The sequence below is a fragment of the Hemibagrus wyckioides genome, linkage group LG11, assembly GCF_019097595.1.
Source record: "Hemibagrus wyckioides isolate EC202008001 linkage group LG11, SWU_Hwy_1.0, whole genome shotgun sequence".
Taxonomy (NCBI): domain Eukaryota; kingdom Metazoa; phylum Chordata; class Actinopteri; order Siluriformes; family Bagridae; genus Hemibagrus; species Hemibagrus wyckioides.
In genome coordinates this window covers 8,525,362-8,546,595 of record NC_080720.1, presented here as the reverse complement: position 1 = coordinate 8,546,595, position 21,234 = coordinate 8,525,362, and the positions used below count along the sequence as shown (strand labels likewise).

The 21,234-nt window shown below is 40.5% G+C and overlaps 1 protein-coding gene across 21 annotated transcripts in view; it reads left to right on the top strand.

The window, feature by feature from the left end:
• Nucleotides 1-21,234, top strand: part of dock7 (dedicator of cytokinesis 7) — a 60,964-nt gene that overhangs the window by 33,242 nt on the left and 6,488 nt on the right. For 2 of the 21 annotated variants that reach the window (XM_058403678.1, XM_058403683.1), the window contains exons 21-45: nt 74-238; nt 1,482-1,651; nt 2,687-2,779; nt 5,627-5,716; nt 6,120-6,215; nt 6,879-7,019; nt 7,345-7,458; nt 7,585-7,752; nt 8,060-8,211; nt 9,220-9,389; nt 9,616-9,761; nt 9,971-10,153; nt 10,673-10,829; nt 11,980-12,076; nt 12,855-12,872; nt 15,041-15,094; nt 15,379-15,475; nt 15,574-15,708; nt 15,786-15,938; nt 16,026-16,184; nt 16,915-17,015; nt 17,110-17,302; nt 17,387-17,530; nt 17,812-17,943; nt 19,601-19,615. In XM_058403678.1, coding sequence (XP_058259661.1) covers nt 74-238; nt 1,482-1,651; nt 2,687-2,779; nt 5,627-5,716; nt 6,120-6,215; nt 6,879-7,019; nt 7,345-7,458; nt 7,585-7,752; nt 8,060-8,211; nt 9,220-9,389; nt 9,616-9,761; nt 9,971-10,153; nt 10,673-10,829; nt 11,980-12,076; nt 12,855-12,872; nt 15,041-15,094; nt 15,379-15,475; nt 15,574-15,708; nt 15,786-15,938; nt 16,026-16,184; nt 16,915-17,015; nt 17,110-17,302; nt 17,387-17,530; nt 17,812-17,943; nt 19,601-19,615 — 3,143 coding nt within the window. The remainder of the gene's footprint in view (nt 1-73; nt 239-1,481; nt 1,652-2,686; nt 2,780-5,626; nt 5,717-6,119; nt 6,216-6,878; nt 7,020-7,344; nt 7,459-7,584; nt 7,753-8,059; nt 8,212-9,219; nt 9,390-9,615; nt 9,762-9,970; nt 10,154-10,672; nt 10,830-11,979; nt 12,077-12,854; nt 12,873-15,040; nt 15,095-15,378; nt 15,476-15,573; nt 15,709-15,785; nt 15,939-16,025; nt 16,185-16,914; nt 17,016-17,109; nt 17,303-17,386; nt 17,531-17,811; nt 17,944-19,600; nt 19,616-21,234) is intronic. The other 19 variants (XM_058403684.1, XM_058403680.1, XM_058403681.1 and 16 more) reach the window with 19 other exon arrangements.

The window sequence follows — 21,234 nt, the reverse complement described above, 5'->3', positions numbered from 1 at the left end:
ACCGTATTCATTATCTTCACATTTAACTCTTCTAGGACTACACTGAATCTTCCTCTTCTGCTCCTTATTGCAGTCAATCTTGGCCAGGTTTCTTTCGAGGCGATGGCATCCATAGTAAACCGTCTGCATAAATATTTGGACACCAGCCAGGACATGCACGGCCGCAACAGCCTTCTATCTTCCTACATTCACTATGTCTTCCGTCTGCCCAACATGGACCCTAACTCCCCTTCCCCAGGTGATCTTTCTCTCTGCTCTGCTCTGTTGTATGCACAGACACATAGCTGTATGTAGTGAAAGAAAGAAAAAGAAATAGCCTTTATTTGTCACATATACATTACAGCACAGTGAAATTCTTTCTTCGCATATCCCATCCTTGGAGGTTGGGGTCAGAGCGCAGGGTCAGTCATGATACAGTGCCCCTGGAGCAGAGAGGGTTAAGGGCTTTGCTCAAGGGCCCAACAGAGGCAACTTGGTGGTGCTGGGGCTTGATCTTTCGGTCAACAACCCAGAGCCTCCACCGCCATCACACACCTCTTCTTATGCAGATTTTGAAAGAAACAAAATGACAAAAAACATGAATATAGGAGGTTGATGGCAATAGTAGAGAAACCTGAGGGAAAGTATTTACATTCTCTCTGTGTGGTATTTTCCATGGTACTTACAGTTCTGGATAATTTCAGATTTTCTATATTTCCAAAAGTTTGTGGACACCTGACCGTCATGCTCCTATGTGCTTGCCGAACATCCAATTTCTAGATTTTCTCCTTACCAGTTATAATATCCTCCACTCTTTTGGGAAGGCTTTTCACTAGTTTTTGGTTGCATAGCTGAGGGCATTTGTGCTCATTCATCCACAAGAGCAATACAAAGGTCAGGCACTGATGTCAGGAGAAGAGACGTGGGATGAAGTCAGTGTTGCAGTTCATTCCATAGGTGATTAGTAGGGTTGAGGTCAGTGCTCTGGGCAAGCTGCTTGAGTTCTTCCATTCCAAACTTGACAAACCATATCTTTTTATAAAGCTCACTTTGCACACAGTGGCATTTGTCATGCTTGAACAGGTTTTGAAGTTCTTGGTTTTTTAAGTAAAGTGAAATCTAATTTTTTGTGTATGTCCTGTATGTATTGTATGTCTGCACTGTCTCTTGTTTCACACTGTCTTGTCCTGCAATGTTTATTTTTAGGACTGTTATAATCCTCTGTAATTATGTGATCATGATAGGCCTAGAATGAAAGGATTAAATTCATACATGTTAACTGCTTTTTGCCTCTTGTGGATGTTAAATGGTAGGGGAAATAAGAGCTTATATTCAATCTTAGCTGAGATTAATATAGGGGCATGAGAGAGCACAGAATTTCTGTTTTGAAACGTTTGCACTTTCAGGTTCACAGACAAAAGGAATTTGAATATATGCAAACTTTTATAGAAATGTCTGTTGATTCTCCTAATTCTCCTCTTCTCATGTATTCACGCCAATAGGTCCTGGAGGCCTGGGTGGCTCGGTACATTACGCCACCATGGCTCGTTCTGCCATCAGACCAGCCAGCCTGAACCTCAACCGCTCCCGTAGCCTTAGCAACAGTAACCCCGACATCTCCGGCACTCCGACGTCTCCGGACGATGAAGTTCGTTCCATTATCGGCACTAAGGTATCGTTTAAGGTCGATGTCCTGAGAGGTTCTTGTGTGTCTGGATGAGTAACTTAACCTCAACTTCTACATCAGAGTATACCATAACACAGATCCTACTCGACTGCCTGCAATTTTTTTTATTAGCTCTCTAACTTTGACTTGTCAGCATCATGTGACAATGATTTACAAATTTCATTTGGTAGGCATCACAGTTCATAACTTACTCCAGCGGCGTTTTATGGCTGCTCGAGCTGAGTTTATTAACAAGCATACTAGGAGTGCTGTGCTGAGGATGAATCACTGCATGCAGTATCATTACACAAGGCCATAGATTCTTCTTGAAGTGCTGACTAAACTGGCAGTGTTTCATGCTCCAGTCACAGTTCAACCCTATAGTTCACTTGTACGGCAAACAGTCAGCTGGAACATCTTATCTGTATAACTGCTGTACCATTAACCTGGAAGAATACAGGAAACCGTAGACGTCATGTGTGGCGAGGAATGAATGTGATGCATAAAGTCCTTTTTCATGCAGAAATCTAGGTTATCTGTGGTTAGGAAAATAAGAGTTTTTTTCCTTTGGAATGGCAAGAAACGCTCATCTCATGTGTGATGTCCAGTTACAGCTTATGCATGCTCTACTGTTTTGGTGTGCTATTTTCTAAATGATGTCAAATGTTTCCAATTAGCCATGAATAGTGAAATTCAGCTTGCTTAATGTTTTTAAGTGGAAACTCTGGTCATACAGCCATACAAGACGATGATCTAACTTCTTTTTCCTGACTTGAAATGTATGAATCTGACCCTGTTTCTTTCCAAACCCAAATCCGTAATCCTGTTTAATCGCTCACATTCTAACCTAACCTACTTTCTGAAAAAGCTCGGTGTCGGATGTTTGAAGTGCTGCCTTATAAGTGCTGATGTTTGTACTGAATGACTTTTATCCCTTTTATTTACCCATGGCATTGAACTGTAAATTTTGACCTGTCACTGTTCCCTTGCTTGCTTGCTCCTGCCCGTGACACCTTTGCTTCCCTCCCCCTTGGCTCGCAGGGCTTAGATCGCTCCAACTCCTGGGTGCACACCATGGGCTGCAAGAGTGGCCCCTGGGGGACCAGCCCTGGCTCGGCATCCGATACTGTGCAGGTCATTAAAAAAAATAATAATAATCCAATCCCGTTAAAACAAAAAGAAAAAGAATCACCTCACTGTCCAAAACACCCCCATTTTTTTTTTCTTTTTTGTTTTTATTTTATTTTGAAAAAGGTTTTATGTCCTCACCCAACAACTCCTGCTCTGTAATCACAGATCCTGTAGGTTAAATCCAGCACAGCCCTCAACCATCAGCCTGGTAGAAAACATACTGACCCTCACAAGCCTTTACCTTATTGTGTTCTGCGTACTCCCCTATAAGTATGATATGGTCATAGACTTATGTAGCAAGCAGTATGTTTTGATGGTTTCAATCTATGCACAAGGCTAAGATAAACCACAGGGAGCTTAACAAAAAGTGTGAATGCTTTTGAGGTTCAGAATTTCTTTTACCAGGCTACTCCTGCTAGTCAGTCTGAGCTAATCAGCTTAATAAAGAAATAGGCCATTCCAGGATATTTGGCATTGTTTCTCCTGCAAACTTACGACTGCTGTCAGTCTAAAACTAAGCAAGTTTAAAGCTAACCAACGGTATGTTATGCCTGGTTTATGCTTCGTTATAAGTGCTTATGAGAACAGCCGTAGGAAACTTCTTCTCAAAGCCTTGAGCATTCATTAAAGCAGGTATTAAAGGGAAAAAGCTCGGCTGTTTTTTTTTTGCCATTGCTTCAACTGATGAGGATGAGGATGTTGCTGTAAATTTAATTTAAATACTAATTATTATTAGTAATAATTTGTTTTGGCCTGAAGCCAATTAAATCCCCTATGACGTAAAAATCTTTGCTTACTTATATTCAGATAAGCCCAGAAGTCCAGAAAAAACAAACAAACTACTGAATGGTGACTCCATTTATCTTTACCCCCTTACCGGCCAGCTCTCCCCTATCATACAATAGATAACATCTGGAGAAGGTGAAGGTTTTCACTTACTTTCTCTGAGACAAATAAAGCCAGCCAACTACATTTTCTTTAAACTCTCGCTGCTTCACAGGGCTGCATGACCCCTTTTACCTGCTCTGTTTCTTATACATGATCTCATAGACACCTGATTTTGTTCCCTCGACACTTCATTATGGATGAATGAGGTGCGGGAAAGTTGCCATTTAATAATGAAACATTAACAGGCTATAATTAAGAGGAATCAAGGTATTAGTTTTTTTTTCTTATGGTTTTGGACTGGCACCATAGATCTGTTTTGTAGGCAATTGGTGGCTCAGTGGTAGATTTCTCGCCTACTATACAGAAGGCCCGGGTTCAATTCCCAGCCAATGCCCAAACCCCAGCCACTGGATGCAGTGCCGGTCCCAAGCCCGGATAAAATGGGAGGGTTACGTCAGGAAGGGCATCTGGTGTAAAAAACCTGTGCCAAATTGTTGTGCAGACCAGTTGACCTGCTGTGGTGACCCCTCGCCCACAGGGAGCAGCCGAAAGAACAACAACCACCATAGATCTGTTTTGGATTTGACACAGTGAGAAGAAGCACATGCTTCATTCATTCATCTATATACATTCTGTTTTGTTGTTGTCAGTCATGGAAAAGTCTGTGGACGTTAATGAAACATCTCCTTTTTTGATGCAATCCCTCTATCTAGTTTCTATCAAAATGCTGAATGATAATTGTGTGTGATTGCATAAGCCACAGCAGACGATCTGCTACTGAAGTCTGAGTGGTTCATGCTTAGAAAGCTGAAGCATAAGAAACAGCTTCATTGTGTATTTGAAGAGAAAAGTGTCTTAACCCTAATCACGAGCAATCCAGGGTAGACAAACACTGCATTTATTATATTTTTAGAAAGTAGTGTACACTGTCATATTTTAAGCCGTGTTAAGAAAACAGAACAACATGGCAATGTATTTTGGTGCCAGCTAAAAGACTCTTTAAAAGAAATGACACCTCTAGTGCTTTGTGGGAAATCAAATGGTACTAATAGATTGCTATTTACTACTAAGATGATGACAGCTGCCAAGTACTTCTCTGCCAAGATAAAGTTGAAGATGTCAGAGATGGACCCTCACTGCAGAGTCTATATGACACGGTTTTGGAGAGTCATTTTTCCAGAGCTTTCGCAAAACATTTCGAAGGCAGACCTGTTCAGAAGGAAGCATAAATCAGGCTTTAATCTGAAGCTGGATATAATCAGCACGATTCGGTTTCTTGGTTTTACGTTAAACGACTGTAGCTCTTTAGAATAAAAGTGGTTGAGCGGTTCATCCATTTCCTGCCGTTCCCTTTCATTCATATGTTTTCTATTCTTCCTTCATTATTTCCACCGCTAAATACTCCCCTCTCCATTTTCTCTCTCTACATTGCCTTCCTCACACTGTGAGCACTGCATGGCCACGAAAAGCCCTAATCCAACTTTCTCTTTCACTACGGCATGTCATGAGATGCTGCATGTAAACTCGGTGTGTGTGTGAGAGAGAGAGTAAAAGACAAATAGTCTTTGGATCTGTGTGTCTGTGTATGTTTTTGTCCTGTAAAATGTAGTTAATTACAGTTTTTTTTTTTTTTTTTTTTTTTTTAGTTTTTGTTTTTGTTTTATAGAAATTCTGAAAACTGGAAAATCTGTTAGTTACATAAAGCTAGATATTCTTTGCTGCAGAATATAAATCTGACTGTACTGTCTTACTGGACAGTAATACTTCTAGTAATAATAATAATAATAATAATAATAATAATTATTATTATTATTATTATTATTATTATTTAATATTATCTTTGTCTTTGTGTGTGTGTGTGTGTGCGCGTATAGTTGTGTCTATCTGACTAGAAGATGGCACCACACTCTCCTGTCTTTCACACTAATCTGTTGTCACCCTTCCATTCATCCCCACCCATAGGCCATGGAGCGCAGTGGCAATCGCATGTCATCGCACACTGAGAGCGCCAGTTTCTTGCAAACTTTAACAGGACGCTTGCCGACCAAAAAGGTAGAGACCCGACATGGTGGTGGGAGGAGCCACAGCCGCCTCCTCGACCGCCCCCTCCGCCTGTGTCTTGTCTGTGGCTCTTGATTGGATGGTGTTTGATGTGGTGGTTGTGGTCTTGTGGGATGCTGATTTTGTGTCTCCTTGTGAATGCTGTGTGGTGATGGAATGATATAACACTGCTGTTTGGTGAAACCAAGTGTGTGTGAATGTGTATGTTACTGTTTCGAATTAATCCAGGACTTTGTTTTTGCAGCAGCCAAAAGGGATTATGTCAAAGGCCTGTTTCATTTCCTATAAGTAGTCTTCTAACACAGTAACACGTGTTAATTAGTTCTCTCTGAGATGTGTGTTTGTGGTGAACGGCTGGTAGCTGATGTGTTGATGCTCTGCTGATGTTCTTTAGCTCTTCCATGAGGAACTGGCACTGCAGTGGGTGGTGAGCAGTGGCATTGTGAGAGAAGGAGCTCTTCAACAGGCCTGGTTCTTCTTTGAGCTGATGGTAAGAATTAATATAACGGGTAATAAAATGATCACGTGATTTTGGCAAGTATTAAAATGATGATGGTTACTAATAACTGTTAGTTTTATGTTATGTATTGTTTCACATGTATAATTTTCTTACTTCTCACATTAATTGAATGTTGATCAAATTCATGTATGTGTTGTGGGGAATTTTGTTTTCACATGCAAAAATTATGGTAAAGTCATGGATTTTTTTTTTTTTTTATCAGCCCATGTTTATTGTCAAATTTTTTGGTTTAATGTAAAGAAAAGACCTAAAAAGCAATTACATGTCCATGAGTTGACCGTGTGAAGGATGACTGGCCCAAGCCAACAAAACCTGAGCTCTGAGCTGAGCAGAAATCTTCTGACTGCAGTATTGTAGTAGCTATGGATTTTTTCTGGATTTTTTATTTCAGGTATACCATCAGTCACGTTACTGTTGAATAATCTAAAAACTATAAGCACAATTAAAATTAGATTTATTATGACACTTAGTCTGTGCTGTAGGTTTGCCTTTTAATGCTTTCAATAAATTTCAGTGGATTACATACTTGTTTGTCCCAAGCTTCATTTGGTTGATTTTGTTCTTTGGTAATATAACAATAAAGTGCTTGATTTGCTTGTTGAGAATTTAAATCTGTTGCTTTGCCACATTCAGGTTAAAAGTATAATCCACCACTTGTACTTCACTGACCGCCTGGAGTCTCCCAGGAAGAACCGTTTTCCCGAGCGCTTTATGGATGATATCACTGCTTTGGTTAGCACCATTGCAGGGGACATTGTCTCACGCTTCCAAAAGGTATACCACCTGTTAGTACTGTACGTTTTCTTTGGCATGTTTTCTATTGGCCAAGGTTGCGGTTCAATTCCCGACTCCACTCCACTGTGTGCACAGAGTTTGCGTGTTCTGCATGATTATTTTCCTGTAACAACATATCCCATTGCTTTATATTCCTTGCATAATCATGCACATGAGAATACCAGACTATCTGAGCATAATGATGTTTTATTTGTTTGAAATGCTGTTCAGATTTAGAGACCCTGAATAATGAATACTAAATGGTTATAAATTAAGTCTTAAGATTTTAAGCATGTTTACAGTCTTTCTGTTTCTGCTTTGCCAGGATCTGGAGTTGGTGGAGAGGCTCAACACAAGTCTGGCCTTCTTCCTGAATGACCTGCTGTCTGTCATGGACAGGGGCTTCGTCTTCTGCCTCATCAAGACGTACTGGAAACAGGTACAATTTTCCCCTAAACTGTTTCAAATTCTGATTCAGTACTCTGATTCAGTAGATCCTGGCCAATCTGAGGTCCCAGTCTCCTGTTCAGAAGTTCTCAATTTGTAATATTCACTTTCCCTCCAGGTGTCCAGCAAGTTGTACGCTCTGCAGAACCCCACCCTGGAGTCTCTGAGGCTCGACTTCCTCAGGATCGTGTGTAGCCATGAGCACTACGTCACCCTGAACCTACCCTGCAGTCTGCTCACTCCTCCAGCCTCCCCCTCTCCTTCAGTCTCATCTGCCACCTCACAGGTAACACAGCCACAGATTCAGCTCCAGTGATTTATTCCCATTAAAATACACTAACCATCGTATCAGCATGTGGAGAGCACTCACAATAACGCTATTTGAGGAACTGATGGGAATGCAAAATCAAGGAAAGATCTTCACAGGCTTTTAGGGAAAGATCTCAGATGTCTGCATTATTTCATCTGAAAAGTTCTTTTTACTTACTTACTTTTTATTTAGCTTACTTTGCCAATGGCACTGTTAATGTACCAGCAGCAATGATAATTTAACTGCTACATCTCATCGTCTTTCTCTCTCTCCCCCCACCCAGAGCTCTGGCTTCTCCACCCACGTGCAAGACCAGAAGATTGCGAACATGTTTGAGTTGTCAGTACCTTTTAGAGAACAGCACTACCTGGCTGGTTTGGTTCTAACTGAACTCGCTGTTATTCTGGACCCGGAGGCTGATGGGTCAGTACACTGGTGTGTGTCTCGTCTCATCTCGTCTCACTTCATCATTGTGTTTTATGTCCTGTCCTGTCTGTATACATGTTGTACATGACTCATTATCACCTGTCCAGTACTAAAGATTCCAGTTTTTTGTTACCTATTCACAATTAGCTCTTACAGAAACTATGGAATTATGGTTGTTTAACATTATTCAGTGCTTAATGGTCACCTTGCAAAAACATGCATACACACACACACACACACACACACACACACACACAAAAACCAAAACACACTAATAGGCTGGTTGATTTATGTTGTGCTTTAAAAACTGCTGCTTTACTTTGGAACTTTATTTACTAGCTACATAAATAAGAAACATTTGTGTAAGGTTTTTTTAATGACTTGAACACAGTACAATTTTTGTTTTTGTTTAATAATCGGGAAAAATTAAAATTTCGACTTGTGGCCTAGGATCAGAGAGGGATATTTTATTTCATGTTATTTTGCCTTTACTTTAGTTGTTGTTGCTAATACTAAAGATTCATTTTAGTATTGGGTGTGAACATATTAAATATTTTTTGCTATTTCTTATCTGTAATTTTATTGCATTGTCCTTATTGACCATAATAATAGCATTGTTCTGCAACGCGATGATAATTCAGTCATTTTATTGTTCTGTTGGTCTTTGAAAATGGCGAGAAGTAAACTAGAGCTGAAAAATTCTGCAGTTTTCAGGATTTTTATGTCTGTACAAGAATCTCATTAGTGCAATATCTGATGAATGTGTGACTGAATGTAGGAACTACATGGAATTATTAATGGAACCAGCAGAGGAATTGGTCTAAACAGTGTTTGGAAATCAGTAGACATCCAACGGGCAAATCATAAGAGCTTACTTTCTCACGGTTGCCCTTTTTTCTGTGAATGAAAACTTAACTGTGACATATTACTTTATAAAATTCTGCAATATACCATTATGCTGATTTCTGTCAATTTTATGTTTATTAAAATGGACAACTTTTAAAACTTTCCATGTAGGATGTTCGGCCTGCATAAGAAGGTGATCAGTGTGGTCCATAACCTGCTGTCCAGTCATGACTCGGATCCACGCTACGCTGACCCTGAGGTTAAAGCCAGGGTTGCCATGCTCTACCTACCTCTTATTGGCATCGTCATGGAGACCCTGCCCCAGCTCCATGACTTCACAGGTATGTTTAAAAGCTTTTTATTGACTATCTAATATCTGCATGGAATGTGTCGAAGCTTAAAGCAGTCCAATATGACCTGATTAATTCGACATGATGATGACATGGATTCACGCTGCACATTTTCCATGTCGCTGTTACTCAACCAGCTGAAGGTGTAGAACACGGTGCATTGTTTTACAGTGTACTTTAATCTGGTGATGTGGTTTAGCTTTGTTCTCTCTTACAGAGTCTCATAACCAGTGGGGTCGTCTTGGAGTGGACGAACAGGAAGCTGAGGGCAATAGCATGATCAGTCAGAGCGTAGCCATGGCAATAGCAGGCACCTCTGTTCCTCAGATGTCACGGCCCAGTAGTTTCCTGCTTAACCCACAGGTAGGGTAACGTACCAGAGCCTGGGGAAGAATATGACACAACTGTCTTATATTCTTATATGATATCTGCTTGGTGCTAGGCTTGTGGTGTTCGTCTCAATCACACCATTCTATGATTATTTTACAATAACACTTTATACTGTAGTAATTTACCAATGATTACATCGACGTGACAATCTTTAGCTCTCTCTCTGTCTCTCGTATCCCCAGGCTACCCGTCAGCATGGTACCTTCTCTCCAGAGTCCAGTCGCAGTCTGCTCATCTGTCTGCTGTGGGTGCTGAAGAACGCAGACGAACTGGTGCTACAAAAATGGTTCACTGACCTGTCTGTGTCTCAGCTTAACCGCCTGCTGGACATGCTTTACCTCTGTGTCTCCTGCTTTGAGTACAAGGTGAGGTTTCCACAAGACTAAATCTGGAAAATCACTGCAACAGCATATACACTACCGCTCAAATGTTTGGGATCACTTGAATATTTCAGCTACAGAGGAAGACTCCATCAGCCAATCCATCTTGTGGGAGATGCTCCAGGAAGCATGGAGTGAAATCTCATCAGATTATCTTGAAAAATTGACAGCTAGAATGTCCAGGCTGTAATTGATGCAAAAGGTGTTTTTTTGATGAAGGCAAAGTTTGAAGAAAACGTTGATCATTTCCATCAAAATCATTATTTCTAACTCTGACATGTCAGCATGTCCTGTTCTTTTGCTATATTTTCTATTCGGACTAATTTTGTGTGTGTTTCAATACAATTTTTGAGTGATCCCGAACTTTTGAGCGGAGGTATATATTTTTTTTAACGAATCAGAAATGTTAAGCCAGGTTGTAAATGTGCATTATTTCAGTACTCATAATGAGAAATGAAATTAACCATGTTTTTTTTTTTCCTGTTTATCCATCTCATCAAAAAGGCCCATTTTTTATTCATGCAGGGAAAGAAAGCATTCGAGCGCATGAACAGTTTAACCTTTAAGAAGTCGAAAGACATGAAGGCCAAGCTGGAGGAAGCCATCCTGGGCAGTATCGGAGCCAGGCAGGAAATGGTGCGACGCAGCAGAGGACAGTTGGGTTCGTGCTGGAAATTTCTCATTATATCACAGTTAGGGAAAATAAGGCATGTGGTAGCTTAGTGGTTAAGGCATTGGTCTACTGTTTGGAAGGTTGTGAGTTTGAATCCCAGGTCCACCAAGCTATCACTGCTGGGCCCCTGAGCAAGGCCCCTTTAATCCTTGATTGCTCAGTTATGAGCTTGAGATAAATTGTAAGTCGTAAGTAATAGTGCATCTGCCAAATGCTGTAAATGAATGAAATGAAATGAAATAAGGAGTGGATATAATTGCAAACAGGGTTGTGTTAAAATGAACTCCTCTAATTCCCCTTAAAAACCAAGAGCAGCCACATTTTTCACTTGTAAATTCCACATTAAGTGATAAATAATATTGCTTTTTTTGGGTCCTGTCATATTTGTAAACCTCTTGGCAATAGGGATTATATTGGTTAATTGCTCATCTTTATGAAAACAGAAAATCTGCTAGATTTAAGAAATTCTTGATTGATCTTGGCACTTAGTGTCTGATGCACATTCACTAGGCAACTGCATTGTTTCTTCCTGTTTGTTAGTTTTTACAGTATTTATGTCGTAGTTCAGTCAGGCGCAATGAATTGAATTGTGGTGAGATTGAAATGTTTGTATCAACTGGACTTCAGTGGCCCCATTGCATTTTGCTTTAAGAGAGGACCGTGAGAAATGTAACTTTAGAGCTATTTTTGGACCTCAAGTCTCATCCCACCCATGTCATTACAGGCCTGTAAATAGCGCTGAACTATCCTCTGTAGTGTTATATTAACATATTGTGCCTGAGCAAAACAAATACAGCTCAGTATATCAAAATTCAATTCAGTTTTATTTGTATAGAGCTTTTAACAATGAACATTGTCTCAAAGCAGCTTTATAGAACATAGGAAACATGGTGTCCTAGGTGTTAGACAAAATCATTCCTAGTGAGCGAGACTGTGGCAAGGAAAAACTCCCTTAGATGGTATGAGGAAGAAACCTTGAGAGGAACCAGACTCAAAAGGGGGAACCTCATCCTCATTTGGGTGACACTAGAGAGAGTGTGATTAGAAATTATTCTAAACATCGAAGAGTATGATATGAACAATGTCCAGTTGTGTGGGTTTTTTTTTTTTTTCTGGTGAAATCTTCTCACTCTTTCAGAGCGGAGTCCATCAGGCAGTGCGTTTGGCAGTCAGGAGAACCTGCGCTGGAGGAAAGACATGACACACTGGCGCCAGAACAGTGAAAAAATGGACAAGTATGACTGCTCAAGGCTTTGTCCTTTATGCTCATTTTGTTTTCTCATTTTATCTACACATTTTGCAATGATATTTTTTATTTTTATGAGTCACATTCTAGTCACGCAATATAGCCACAAAAGAATTAAACTACCATTTAAATAAAATTTATTTTGATTCAGGGCATGTTTTATTACCACAGCACTGCTGAATTCTCAGATTTGTTTGGTCAGAAGGTGTGCATACAAGTGTGAGGGTGAGTTAGAAAAATACCCTTAAAAATATGATCAATGAGAAACCAGACTAGTTTTTTGAATACTTGCATTAAAAATAAAATGGAGAGAATTATAGGGGAAAAAAACATTATAGTGGAGCTTTCTGGGAAGAAACACCTAGAGACGTTGTTATTTATTTAACATTTTTTATTTTATTGTTTTTTTTTTCTTTAATTTCATATATTATTCATTTCAGCAGAAAGTGAGAGAATTTATTAAAATAATTTATTTTAATGAATAAAAATTATAAGCATTTTTTCAGTTATGCTGTGGTATACGATATAGTAATGAATCGCAATGTTAATCAACCCGTTGCTGATTATTTTCCCGTAAACCTAACAGTGGGTAACTATTGTTTTCATCTCTTACCTTGCATTTATTAATGCATTTATTCATTATTTTTAATCACGGCCCACTCGTGTCTCTTCAGTACAGAATACATTACACGTTATACTCCCTTAACTTTTTTTTTGTGGAATAACCCCTCCATTTGACCTTGTTCTTTCATGTACTGTGTGTCTAGGGGCCACAAATCAGTCAGGTATTGTACAACTGAAGTGTGATCTAAACAACCTCCCCTCTGCTAACCCCCTCGAGTTAAAAGGACCACCCTCCTCTCTCCCTGTCCCCCTCGCTCTTCTTGCCTCATGCTTACAGTGCTCTGGTTGAAGCTGGACTGCTGTGTCTTTGTAACTGGGATTGCATTGTAATGGTGTGTGTGGTTGTGTGTTTGTGTGTGTGCTTGGGATGGTGAAAGGTGGCTGCTTGTGTGGTGTGATTTTAGCCATTTTCCCACATTAGAGGAGATAATCTCTATGTTTATGCATCTGAGGACTTAATTTCCATACATTTGTGCTTCGAATACATCATTAGATTACAGCCACTGCTATAGTGATACTGAAATGAAGGCTCAGTCAAACCAGGACTGTTGTCTGCACTTTTAATATTGTATATTTTTTAATATAGTGTTCGCTCGCATACGCTTGTTGAATTGCAAAGTCTAAAGCCATGACTATAGAAATTTGTTGGAATCACGGAAAGCCGGAATCAGAAAACATACTTTAGTGTTATATATTTAGTGTCTTTGACAATAGGGATTTCTTCCAAAAAGCAGCTTTACAAAACCCAAAGTCAAGATCTTGATCCTTAATGAGCAAGCCAGACATACAACTGACTCAACATGAAGAAGCAAACCTTTGAGGAAGGGGAAGCTGTCCTTTTCTAGGTGACAATGGATAGAATGATTATACACTAAACAGCCATAACATTAAAACCGCTCGGACCCGTTGAGGCAAGACTTTTGATGGTGTGCTGTGGTATCTGTCAGTGAGGCATTAGCAGAAGATCATTTAAGTCCTGTAAGTTGTGAGGTGTGACCCCCAGGGATTGGAATTGTTTGTCCAGCACATTCCATAGATGCTTGATCAGATTGAGATTTGGAGGCCACATCAACACTTTAAAACTCTGTCATGTTCCCAAACCTTTCCTGAGGTATATAAATTTAACAATGCGGCAGGGCACATTATCCTGCTGAAAGACTCCAATGCCATTAGGCAGTAAAGGGGTGTCCTTGGCCTGTTTAGGTGTAGGTGCTATATGTTAATGAAACCATCCACATGAATTCCAGAACCCATGGTTTCCCATGATTATTGCCCAGAGCATTACACTGCCTTCACCGGCTTGCCATAATGCATCCTGGTGCCAAGGTTTCAACTTCTCTTCAAGAGCTAAGAGTTGAATTGCTACCCAATATTAACAGGTTAACAGTTGCTGCTGTAATGGGATAATCAGTGTTGTTCACGTCATCTCTCAGTGGTTATAATGTTCTGGCTGATTAGTGCAAATCATTACAAAGCAAACAGTATAATGCATCCTTGATTCTGATTGGTCAGGAAGAGTTGATTGGTCAGGAAGAGCTGTAATAGCAGCTCTGATTGTAGTAAAAGCTGTTAGATTAAGTATACATTTATAATGTGTGTGTGTTGTAATACGTTTGTTGTTTCTAAAGTAACATGCATAGTTTTTCTTAACAGTTACAGAATTAATGCGGACGCTTTCCATAAATGGATTTAGAAAAGTGTTGTCTGCTACGTAAAACTCTGAGGTAAAGCTGTAACTAGATACAGGAAAGTCTTTGTGTTATATGTGGTATAGATAATGGTATAAATAAAAAAAGCTTGCCATGCCATTAATTAATAAATAAAAAATAATGTTCTTGCCAACTTGTTGATTGAAACACCTTAGTAGAAAAGTGTGACCTGCAGTAACACAGCATTCATTTCTTCTTTTTATTTATTACCTAAATTAGTTTTAGAGCTTGTGATTTTAGTCTATCCCATAAAGCTTTAGTTTCTGCTCAGACAAATTTACTAAACTCTATGTCCGTCTCCAGTTTTCTTAATGTGTGCCCATGTGTTAAACTCGCTGTAGTCTAGCTGCATCACTAACCCCGGTCTCATAGCCAGTGTGAATTGCCGGACTCCAAATCCGGCTTCCACATGTGCAGAGTATTGCCCTATTGTTTTTGTTTTTTTTAATGCAAATCCCACCCTTCTCCTGTATCCATGGTCTACCTTTGTGTGCTTTTTATGGACGTCTCCTGCGCTAGGGGTGCTTGGTTGGGTGCTGGTTCTTCCCTTGCTGTGTTGCAACTTTTATGCTGTTGAAGTTTGTGTGTGGCTTGTTTTGAATGAGCGGTGTGCTGTGCAGGTTTAAGAAAAGCCTTCCATGCAGTAGGAGGAGCCAGGATACCTTGTTAGATAGGTGTGTAAGCTTAGATAAATCTATAAATCTCCTTCCCCTTAGGCCCATTGTACACCGATTACAATGGAAGATGCCTGAGCAGGCTTTTGTATCTATATTACCCTGAACTGTCAGTGCTCAATTTTAGAGCTACAAGAATGTCGTTAGTGTCATTGGATCTGTATACAGAGTGACAGTTCGTCTGTGTCCTTGAATGCTCGTGCAGGATGATAAAGCATTTAAGGGGTCCTTGGCTTTTTTCACACAGCGCAAACCAGTTCTAAATGTGCTGTTTGTTTTTGCAGAACCAGGGCAGAGCTGGAACACGAGGCACTAATAGACGGCAATCTGGCAACCGAGGCCAACCTTATCATTCTCGATACTCTGGAAATCATAGTGCAGGTATTTACAGCACAGAAAGCTACATTCAGGCTTTCTATCCTATTCAATCCTAGTTATTGGGCCGTAATCTTTAAAAGTGCTGGTTACAATCTGTGTAGACTGTATCTGTGACCGAGTCGAAGGAGAGCATTCTCGGAGGCGTCCTCAAAGTCCTGCTTCACAGTATGGCGTGCAACCAGAGCGCCCTCTATCTTCAGCACTGCTTCGCGACACAGAGAGCTCTCGTCTCGAAGGTGAGCACAGGTTTAGTGGTCGTCTAAACACTATTTTTCATACGGTGGTTTGTATGTTGGCTGGGGTTTTTTTTTAGTTCCCAGAGCTGCTGTTTGAGGAGGAAACTGAGCAGTGTGCTGACCTGTGTCTTCGTCTTCTGAGGAGCTGCAGCAGCAGCATCGGCACTATTAGGTCACACGCCAGCGCCTCACTTTACCTGCTAATGAGACAGAACTTTGAGATTGGAAACGTGAGCACATGCGTATATTTATTCGTTTTTTTTTTAACTTTAAATTATTCACCTTGACTAAAAGTCATGAATCTCTGTGTCCTGCAGAACTTTGCCAGAGTAAAAATGCAAGTGACCATGTCCCTGTCATCTCTGGTTGGCACGTCTCAAAACTTCAACGAGGAGTTCCTGAGACGCTCGCTCAAAACCATCCTGACCTACGCCGAGGAGGACCTGGAGCTTCGAGAAACCACATTCCCTGACCAGGTCTGTTCTTAACCAGTGTCACAAGCCAGACATCACGCTGTCCTAGAGATGGTAGTACATTATGTTGATAAGTTCGCAACTATTTGCAAAAATTTTGTTTTTCTTGTTGGACACTAGAGGATAAAAGTGTTTTACATGTGATGGTGCAAATTGTCAAACAAATGAAGGGGGAAAAAATCCTTTAAGATTTTGAAGCTTGTTGCCAGAAAAGTATACACTAGGTATCAGGCATTCCATAAGCCAAAAATAGATTCTTTAAAGTACACCCCTGAAATTAATTGGAACTTTTACGGAACTTGTTTTCAGCCTTCAACCTAAGTTCTCCCACACCACCCCATTGCTACACTCCCTTTATCGATTTTCCCGTAGCTACCTGCATCAGATTAAAAAAAAATAAATAAAAAACCTGATGCTTGCCTAGAAAGCCAACAATAGACCAGATCCCACTTACCTCAAGACTCTTATCACACCCTGTGCTGCACCATGCTCCCTCTGATTTCCTAGCCTGCTCAACTGGTCTCAACATCTCTAAACGTACAAGGAAGGCCTGCATTAAGCCTTGTGTTGTTTGTTAGGGAGGTGATCTAGCAAAAAAAAGCACAAATACTGATTGTATTTATAATCTCTCATAGTGAATCAGTATCACTGATGGAGACTTCTGTAAGTTTGCCATAAATTGAATAGTACATGTATGAAAAATGTCTAATTAATATGCTATTGTGTGTTTTAGGTTCAAGACCTGGTGTTTAACCTGCATATGATTCTATCAGACACAGTAAAGATGAAGGAACATCAAGAGGATCCAGAGATGCTTATTGATCTGATGTACAGGTTGGATAACTGGCTTGCTTTGATTCCAATTTGTTTGGTTCTGTGGAAAAGCTAAAAATTCTTGAAGTTTCATTTGTCATAACGTGTGTAACAGAATTGCTAAGGGGTATCAGACATCTCCGGATTTAAGGCTGACCTGGCTACAGAACATGGCAGGGAAGCACTCGGAGAGGAATAACCACGCAGAGGCAGCTCAGTGTCTGGTCCACAGTGCTGCCCTGGTAGCTGAATATCTCAGCATGCTGGAGGATCGCAAGTACCTGCCTGTGGGCTGTGTCACCTTCCAGGTACTTAATCTGACCTCAGAGGTCCTTCTGCATGCCAGTGTTTTTAAATACTTCATTAGTGCTTTTCCCTCTGTTCTGCGACAGAACATCTCATCCAATGTGCTGGAGGAGTCTGCTGTATCTGATGATGTCGTGTCTCCAGATGAGGAGGGCATCTGTTCGGGGAAATATTTCACAGAGGCTGGGCTGGTGGGGCTGTTGGAACAGGCTGCTGCCTCCTTCTCAATGGTGAGGAAGTAGGCTGTTTTCATACTTGCTATTTTTTCCTTAACCTCATATATGTAGTCCTACAAGAAAATGTAGTGGTACAAACAAGACAAATAATATCAGATTGTCGATAATGAAAGTGGTTATTAAATGATACAATGATGATCAGAATGCTCTCTAGGAATTTTTGTACTGATTAACTGACCTATTACACAGTATTCTTTATCCTGTGTATGCTATGTTGTGTGTACTGGGTATCATTTAGTTCAGTGACCTTGTTTTCACTCTCCGTCCGTCTGCAGGCTGGCATGTACGAGGCAGTGAACGAAGTCTACAAGGTGCTCATCCCTATCCATGAAGCAAACAGGGATGCCAAGAAGCTGGCCACCATTCATGGTAAACTGCAAGAGGCCTTTGGCAAAATAGTGCACCAGGTAAATGCTCACAGTGTCTGATTGCAGTGCTATCATCCCCGCTAGACGTCAGGTCATTGTACTCGCTGACCATTTCAGTTTAAAACAACAGGACTTTGCTTTCAAATATCATCAAAACATCTTGCCAAAGTCAGTGTAGAAGTGCAGCTTTGTCTGACTATTGTGTCATCTGCATATGTCATGTCTTGCAAGGTACAGCGCACATCAATATGTTTTTATATTACTCTACTAAAGTGTGTTTTTGTGTGTAAGGCGTATTACGTACTACTTGTACACTGTTTAAGCAGGGCAGATGTTCATTCATGCGTGGACATGTACTGTAAAGGCAGTTTCATATGCCTGTCTGTTCCACCAGCACACACACAGCAGGGGCTAACACGCTCAGTGTTAGCCCCAGAGGGACTACACACACTGCTTTGCATGTGTTGGGACAAAATTATGGTTTCCCATGAGAAGATGGAAATCTCTTAGGCCCTGCATGCCTTTCAGCAACAGTTATGGGGTTAATAAATGAAGTGTACTTTAGCAGGGGTGGACAAATGATGATAAATGTGTAAGCTAACCCATTCAGGACATGGAAACTCCAAACGGCTCACTGGTTGCCCAGAAACCAATCTGATTAGTCCAATAATGGTGTGACCTAACAAGAAATAGGGTGTACAGACCCATGACTATGTAAAACAAACTAGAGAAAACAAGATTGCTTCCTCAATCTAACCAAATACCCAGTTTCTATGAGTCTGTATCAATGATCCTTGTGTTCTTGGCAGGAATAGAACCCAATTTGGGCTTTTCTATTCTACTGGAGCTTCTAGGTTAGATGTTTTGTGCATGCTGAGATGCTTTTCTGCTCACCACGGTTGTCGAAAGTAATTATATTTGTTAGTATATGCTTCCTGGCAGCTTAAACCAATCTGGCCATTTTTTCTCTGAGCTCTCTTATCAACAAAGTGTTTCCACACTGTGATTCCCAGGAGATTAGCAGTTTCTAAAATACTCAGACCAGCCCATCTGACATCAACAACCATGTCACAGTTAAAGCCCATGTGTACACATGTTTCTAATAAAGTGAACAGTGACTTGTTAGACGCAGGTGTGGTACTATAGTCAACATCACTGTTGTTGTGTCGCTGCTCAATGGTGTAGAGATGATAAAAAATGTTATCACCCAACCCTAACTTTTGTTTTGCAAAAGTCATAAGGAACTAGGATGTATTTTCTTTCTGGGCAACTATGTATTAAAAATAATAAGAAGAAGAAGAGCAGGAATCCAAAATCTGCTTGTGCTTGAAAACCAGGCTAGCGATTTGTCCACCCCTGAATACTGCATGTAGTGTTCTAAAGGTCCTATGGGGAAAGAGTACTGTCTTCCCATAGTGGTGAGGGAATCCTGCTGAGCTTATAGAGCAGGGTTCCTCAAATCTTGCCCTGGAGGGCCAATCCACTGCAGAGTCTAGCTCCAAACTCCTCTACCTGTGATTTTCTAATGATCCTGAAGCATGTTCAGGTGCCTTCAAGCTAAACTCTGCAGGAAAGTGGATCTCATGGGCCAGATTTGAGGATCCCTGTTCATAGAGGGTGTGACTGTGTGTGTGTGTGTGTGTGTGTGTGTGTGTGTGTGTGTGTTGATTTGTCCTATATTCTTTCTGTCACACAGAGCACTGGCTGGGAGGTAGGTGGTGAACCTCATGCTTAATGCTTGACCCACATGTGCAAGCGGTGGGCATTGATCCTGGCTCTCTCTGCTGTGAAATCGATCCATTAACCTTTTTATTGACGTGCTGTTTTTTTTTTTTTTCCTTTTCCGTTCTCAGTCCATCCCTTCACCTCTTCGTCAGTGGCGTGCAAGCCACGCTGCACATTCTGTCTTTCCTCGTTTTACTTCTGAACAGAAGCAGTGTTAACATTGCTCGTTTCAGCAGGCCGTATGCATGGGAGCCAGTGTGCGACACTAACGACGAGCTGTCAATGAATGCGTCACTCCATTCGTCTCATCTCTCTCTCCCTCATTCTTTCTGTCTTTCATCAGCACTGGCATCCATGTGACCTCACAACAGTCATCCTAAAGCACAGGGTTCGATTTATACCTGGCTATGCAACACCGAAAATCAGGAACAGTGTTAAGTTAAAAAGAAACTGTTAATTTTTTCCCTCCTGTGGAAACATAACTCTGGTCCAATCGAACCTTTTTTGGATTTTCCGCCTATCGTCATTTATTTAAAAACTAAATCGACCCCTGAGTATTTGTGTGTGAATTGCTATATTAATACATCATGTCTCTCATGGTTCTCTGCATGACCCTTTGACTCCTTGACAGTCTGGCACGATACTGTCCCCTCATTTTAACAGGATGTTGGACTGTTCCTGAATCCCGTCCCGTACTCACCCAGTCCTTCCTGCTTGCTTTGTTCCTCGATCCCTCTCTCCATCCTGCATCCTGCATGTGTCCTGTTTTTTTTTTTTGCTTTTTTGGAATATTTTGCATTTTTTATTTAAATAATAGTTGAGTTTTAATGTTATGCATTTTGTTTACAAGAAGTTCATGGTTCCCTGATTAAAATATGTTCTGTTCTCTCCTCTTTTTTTTATTTTTTTTTTATCCCCCCCCCCCCCCCGGTTGCTGATCCCTCCTCTTCCCACTTTAATTATAATGTCTTGTGGTAAGTTCCTAGTTTGAGGCTTTATTTCTGTTGCTCTAATAGTGAGACGACTGACTTAGGGAATCAGTTTCATGTTTTTTATTGCCTGATCTATTTAAGCAGAATTTCCTCCACTGCAAATCAATGATTGACAGAAGCACAGAGTAAATATCCTGGAATTTAAATATAGGAATTTTAATAATATCAGTAACTTAATGACCTGCTATTTTGTTCTTGTTATTTGTGTGGCAGTGTGGGGAAAACCCTCCAAAGTGACATTTCTACATCTATAGTTCTAAAAACTGCAGACTTTCCTGAACCAAAAAAAATTATTTTTTTGCACAATACTGTTTTTCACCACTGTGTTTGGCTCCTTAGTCAATTTGCAAAATGTGTACAGGATGGCCTAGACATATTTTCACATACTTTTTGGTGAAATATATTTATTGTTTTCTTCTTCACTGCAAAACTCCTAAGCATGCCGTACCACTGCCTTGTCTCCCCGTATCCGTCCTCTCCGGCATCACTTCCCTCTCTCTCTCTCTCTCTCTCTCTCTCTCTCTCTCTCTCTCTCTCTCTCTCTCTCTCTCTCTCTGAGTGCTACAAGGTTCAGTTCACATGAACCGTATATATTACACGGATGTTCTAAATA